Source organism: Volvox carteri (assembly GCF_000143455.1).
Source record: "Volvox carteri f. nagariensis unplaced genomic scaffold VOLCAscaffold_24, whole genome shotgun sequence".
Lineage (NCBI taxonomy): Eukaryota > Viridiplantae > Chlorophyta > Chlorophyceae > Chlamydomonadales > Volvocaceae > Volvox > Volvox carteri.
Genome location: NW_003307567.1, coordinates 1,576,083 through 1,582,047, shown reverse-complemented (window position 1 = coordinate 1,582,047; position 5,965 = coordinate 1,576,083). Strand labels below are relative to the sequence as shown.

At 58.8% G+C, this 5,965-nt stretch overlaps 2 protein-coding genes across 2 annotated transcripts in view; one reads left to right on the top strand and one right to left on the bottom strand.

Moving 5' to 3' along the window:
- Positions 1 to 1,654, bottom strand: part of VOLCADRAFT_117874 (uncharacterized protein) — a gene marked incomplete at both ends in the record, with an annotated part of 10,112 nt that extends 8,458 nt beyond the window's left edge. Inside the window, 4 exons of the mRNA XM_002951520.1 lie at positions 352 to 501; positions 757 to 924; positions 1,098 to 1,245; positions 1,608 to 1,654. Of these exons, the coding sequence (XP_002951566.1) occupies positions 352 to 501; positions 757 to 924; positions 1,098 to 1,245; positions 1,608 to 1,654 (513 nt within the window). The remainder of the gene's footprint in view (positions 1 to 351; positions 502 to 756; positions 925 to 1,097; positions 1,246 to 1,607) is intronic.
- A 1,296-nt stretch (positions 1,655 to 2,950) lies between these two features.
- Positions 2,951 to 5,965, top strand: part of VOLCADRAFT_61462 (uncharacterized protein) — a gene marked incomplete at both ends in the record, with an annotated part of 6,728 nt that continues 3,713 nt past the window's right edge. Inside the window, 3 exons of the mRNA XM_002951598.1 lie at positions 2,951 to 3,376; positions 4,439 to 4,513; positions 5,491 to 5,694. Coding sequence (XP_002951644.1) covers positions 2,951 to 3,376; positions 4,439 to 4,513; positions 5,491 to 5,694 — 705 coding nt within the window. The remainder of the gene's footprint in view (positions 3,377 to 4,438; positions 4,514 to 5,490; positions 5,695 to 5,965) is intronic.

The window sequence follows — 5,965 nt, the reverse complement described above, 5'->3', positions numbered from 1 at the left end:
AAAACCAGATACGGTCCCCACGGGCAGCGCTCCTATCTTACTTGAGCGGCTCTCGGGCTCTACAGACTCCGCAGAAGGAGGTCAATCCGACGCCCACGTCGCGGTCGTTGCGGTCGCCCTCGGCCCAGCTGCGTGCGCTTGGTCGCCTCTCGGTTAAAGAGCTGCTCACTTCGCTGCAGTCATGCATCGCGGTGTCTCCCCGGAGCCGTAACCTCTTCGATGGCCCCCAGTCTCTGGTCGTCCTCTCCAAGCAAAGTGAACAACTGCTCATACACGAGGACTCGGTCTGCAGCACACCGCCGCCTCCTAAACGTCACGCCTTCCGACACCGCCGCCAAACAGGCTGCCAACCTCCTGCTCCATGCCCTCTGCGAGCTGCTTCGCTAGGCCCTGCAGGCTCGACAGCACGTCCGGTGAGGAGACGCCACCGTTGTTACTGCCGTCCTCAAGCAGCGCCGAAGAACGCCCGCGCCTCAGGGTCACGTTAACAGGTATGACGCCCTGTACGGGATGCGAAGCGTCAGTTGTTAGTTGCGTATCCTCGTACAATCGTGCCAGTGTGAAATGACAGCCCAGGCCAACGCCGGAACCAACCTAGTCCGCCCGGAAATCCGCCTCCGAAACCCAGCCCTTGAAAATTTAGCATCGCCCAATTAACCGCCCAGCACCTGAACAGGGAACGCCTACACAGGGAGAAGCCTAGCCCGCTAATCCGCTATCCCGAACACGACCACCAGATCGGCCTGAATGCCGCACCCGCAGCTCCAGCATGGCCTGCCTCGCCTCCTCTAGCTCGTGCTTCAGCGCCTTCACCTCCTCAACTGCGCTGTTGAACTGCGAGCGGAGGCCACTGCGCTCGCTGGCCTCCATCTCCATGCGCTTGTACTGCCGCGCCAGCTCGGCATCCTTGTCTGCCAGCAGTTGCTGCGTACGGCATTTGGAAAGCAGTCGGCAGCATTGAAGAGGAAGCAGGAGAAGCCGGAATGTAGGGTCGTATTGTCCGGATATTCGCGTCCTGGCAAACCCTACGGTCCTTAATTGCGCGTGGATATTGTCCCGGGATACCTCCCAAAGTGCGCAGCCTTTGCATATTTTACCTGCAACGTGGCCACCTCTGCTTGCATTTGTTTAGACCTCATCCGTGACTCCTTGTATAGAACCTCATACTGCTGCAGCTTGGCAAGCGTGGAACGCGCCTCTTCAAGCTGCGCGCTCATTCGCTGCAGCTGCACGAGGTCTTTGCTGCTGTCCTTCACGTGCAGAAGCTACAGATGTAGAGCAGATCGTGAAAGGCATGGAACTGGGTGTCAAGCGGGGAGGGGGGAGGAGGTATTTCCATGCCCGCGTGTGCATATTGGGCTGTAGGGATTGCGCACAGCGAAAGCAAAAGATGGTTGAGGTGGGTTTGCAGCACCGGGCAGGTGCTTTCCAACCCATCGATCGTACATAAGAGACGCGCTACCCTTCCAGCCAACAGGAAGCCGCGTTAATGCATCCCCCCATGTGTGCGTATATCGAAGTTGTATAATCGGACACCCGCCCAGCCGCAGAAGGTCAAAGTTCCCAAGGAAACGAACCACGTACTACCAAGAACAATTCACACTCACTTGCGAGGAGCTATGGCCATGAGACTGAGAATTCGCTGCGTGGCCATTGTTTTGGTGAACCCCGTTACCGATGTATCCATTCCCGTTCCCATTGTAGCTGTTGCTGGTGCCAGTGCTGCTTGTGTGATGACGACTGCAATATAAGAAACGTTCTGGAGGTGAACAAGACGCCAAGCGTCACTGCTGCGTGGCTTGCATCCCACGAAGTCGACACTACAATAGCCAAACACCAATACATCTCAGACCTGTGATTTTCACGATGCTTGGCATATGTCTCCCGAACTTCTTCAGGATTACTAGGGTCAAAATAAAAGAACTTGAGCTGCTTGTTGTGAACCTGCAGTTTTGTGCCAACAGCACTCCAGTCGTCGTCTTCACAGTAAGTGGCAACTTGGTGCAAACCATGAAACTGGTCCATATACGTTGAGGCAAAACTAAAAAAAGGCCCATACCTTCCCATTCCCGTTAGTGCTTTCAGAAACAGCGCCAAGGCGTGGAGGACCCCGCAATCCCCGGCAGCATCTGGGAGGATTAAGTAAGCCTGGTATGCAGGGCGCCTGCAGGTAAAGCTGCCACTTCAAATGATGCATATGGCGTCAGAATATCCGTTGCCGGTGCTCGCTGGACGTGCCTGTTGCTGCTGGGCTTTGCCCAATACTTGACTCCGGAACGGTTGCATCACGGCTGTGGTGCGCCCTCACGTGTATTTATGTGGTTCAGCTCAATCTCGTGTGGAGTTCCGAATGCAGGTCAATACTTTTGTCGAGAACGTTATATAATCTATATACTAGGACAATGGAGAGGCAAGACAGCTGCTGGTTTCCGAGATATTCCCATGCAACAGGATGATTGTGTTCCAAGCTCCTCACTCCAGGAGGGTCCCGTTCGGAAGTGGAGTGCTGCTTCTGTTGCTCCAACAGGAACGAGACCAACGAAACCCATGTTATGCATCGCTATAGCATATAACAAATAAGGCACAGGTACACAGGTATCTGTCGACGGTACGCAATCCCAAATCCCCTGCGGTGTGTAGTCCCCCGCCAAGGTTTCCTACGGGGCATCGTTGTTACGGACCCTGGATCATAGCAAGGCTCGCGCCATGGGGTCAGCCTCGTTTTCCTGATCAGTCATAGGCGCACCCGCCATCGAGCGGGCGAACCCGGCTCAGGCAAGTATCCAGCCTTGCCAGCCTGCTTTGCGAAACCTTACGAGCATCGGAAGCTTACCTTCCATCGATCGCCGCCTCATCATCAGCTCCGCGCGGAGCGCCCAAGCCTAGTAGCGCAGGACCTACAGCGCACAGCGAAAACCTGGGAAACTGCAAGCCCATGGATTCCAGCGCCATGAAAGCAGCAGGAGGTGTCAGCGCTGCAGCGGCCGCGCAGTCGGCCCTGGCACCCGCCGGGCCAGACGCAGGGACAGCACCTCCTATACCCGCGACGGCTGCAGGGACCGCAGCAGCCGCACGCACCGCGCCAGTCCAACCTTCGCAAACTCAACAACAGCAGAGCTACCCCACTCCTCGCACACGCATCTACTACAACCCTGAGCTGTCCATGTTCAGCCTAGGGGAAGACCACCCCATGGTCCCGCACCGCCTGCATCTGACCCATCGTCTGGCGGAGCTGTGGGGCCTGTTTGACGACCCCGCTGTTCAAGTCGTGCGCGATTACCCTCCGGCCACAACCGACCAGTTGCGCCGGTTTCACACCGACGAATACATCGCCTTCCTAGAGTACTTGGACACCTTGGACTTGGAGACCATGTCAGTAGAGCAGCAGCAGGAGCTGCTGGGGGAGGATCTGGCGCTATTTGGTCTGTCGGTATGTCGCCAGGCGGCGCCGCAGGGCACGGAAGACGAGGACGCGGCGCCGGCAACAGCAGCAGCGGCTGCGCCGGCCCGCGGCGCCGCGGCGCCGCCGCCGCCGCGGGCCGGCGGCGGAGCCGCCGCTCGGCAGCAGCAGCCGGCACAGCGGCAGCAGCCGCAGCAGCCCCTGCGGCCGAAGCCGGAGCCCCTGACGCAGGGAGGGAATGTGGGTCGGCAGCAACCTCAACCTCCGTCGGCGCCGCAGCACCAGATAGTGAAGGCGGAAGCCAAGGTAGAGGCCAAGTCAGCGTGGCCGGCGCCTGTGCCAGCACCGCCGACGGCGGAGGAGTTGTACGTGCCGCCGCAGCTAATTGCGCTGGCGACGCAACTTGTGACCAAGCTGGCTCCGTCAGGCAGCGCCGGTTCCCTGACGCCGGCGCAACATCAGCAGCTAATTATGTACCTGCGGCAGCACCAGCTGCAGATGCAGTTGAAGCAAGCGGCAGCGGCGCCGGCGGGAGCGACTGGAACGGCAGCGCCGGCGCGGCCTGGGCTTCCCGGTGGCGGCGGCGTCGCCGCGGGTGCGCGGCCGGCGCTGACAATGGTACGACCGGGGCAGGTGATAGCGCCAGGGAAAGCAGGCCAGCAGACCGGTGGCGGCGGCGGTGGTGGGGGGGGAGGTGGCGGCGGTGGTGTGTCGAAGAAGCGAAAGGCTGAAAGCGGCGGTGGCGGAGGCAAGGGCGGTAAGGGTGGTGGCGGAGGCAACAACAAAAAGCGGTCGAAGAAGAAGCGGCGCTCGTACAGCGACGACGAGGACGAGGATGAGGAGGAGATTTCAGACGAGGATGACGACCCGCCGGCCAGCGCCACGCAGCCTGCGGATGCAACGGCGGCTACTGGCGGCGCTGCTGGCGGCGGTACCCATTCACGACCATCGCGCCAGGCCGCGACGGCGGTGGCCGCGCTGACGAATGCCGTACGCGCGACGGAGGCGGAGGAGAGCGACGACGACGATAGCGACGAGGACGAGGACGATGATGACGATGAGGGGGGCGACTGTCCCATTTTCCCTGGACTACTTAGATACGTGGGGTTACAGGTGGGTTATATCGCCCAGGGGGGGGGTAGGAGCTGGGAAAGGCCGGCGCTCGTGTGCGTCGAAGCGGGGAGGCCGTGTCAGAGACTCGCACTAGCAGCAGGGGTTGGGCTGTAGGTGGGGATGCGCGATCAGGGGTGTTTTTTTCCATACATGTGTCGCATTGACTCTTGCTGTGTGTCAGTCGTGATTGGCGCCTGATTGGCGCCGCACAAGCAAGAGACATTGCCCATTGCCCAAGGGAAAACCCTTGGATTCATGTCTGGAGTTTTATTTATCGCGACACGATGTCATGTTGAAAGTGGCTGACTTGAGTATTGATAGCTCATTTACGACAGCTCAATGTTGATAGCGGTGCCAGCCGTCAAGAAGCAGTCGTAGTCGCTACAGCAATCCATACGATGCTGCAATCGGGGTGTGGTGGGATGGGGGGTTGGTGGGAGGGGGGTGGGTGGGACAGGACCGTCCAGGGAGGGTTGAGGTGGGAGGGCGTAGTTAGGGAGGAGTGAAGGAGAGGCAGTCCTGGCAGCCATTTATAAGAATGGGCCCAGCTGCCGGGCCTGGCGGTTGGTAGTCGTTGGTTGTTGGGGACTTGGTCTAGGGGGGTTGTCAGGACTGTATCTGTGCTGACGACGTGATCCCCCACCAGCCCCGGGCCCCCCAACGTATGTCACCAAGTATGTCGCCCTGTATGTCAACCTGTATGTCAACCTGTATGGTTCTCTTCTAAAAGTAGGAGGGAAACGTATGAGTGCTGCAGAACGTATATACCTAGCTACGTACCTAGTGCGCATGCTTCGGAAGGGGACATATTCTTCCTCTTCTTCAAAATGCTCGTGTCTTACACTGCATTTGCGTGTTCTGACAATTATCCTCATCCCCAAGGAAGAGGCACTTGCATGTACGTGTACACATGCATTCGCCTATGCTCTGACACACACACATACACACGCACGCACACGGGGCCCAACCCAACACAGGCTGCGGGCAGTATCCTTGCCGCACGCGACCTGGCGCATGGGCTGTGCGATGTTGCCGTACACTGGGGCGGCGGCATGCATCACGGCATGCCGTACAGGGCGTTTGGATTCTGTTACGTCAACGACCTCGTACTGGCCATTTTGGAGCTCATGGCGGTTTGTGGCCGAGTGCTGTATATTGGTGAGGTTGAGGGGATTTTTAGGGTGATGGGGGGGGAATTGCGACTATGCCGAGTGGTGCCGTGTTTTAACCAGGTGTGAGGTGACTCACCCCTGGGATCCATCCGTCCGTCGGTTTCGGATCCATCTGCTCTTACGTCTGGCTTACAACTCCTCCGTCTCCTCCTCCTTGGAGCGCTGTGGTGTCAGGAAAGGCGCCTACAAACTTATCACCATCCGGAAGGTGATACTACTTTCTGACGTAATGTTGTACTGATGTACCGCCGTACAGACACCGATGTACACCATGGCGATG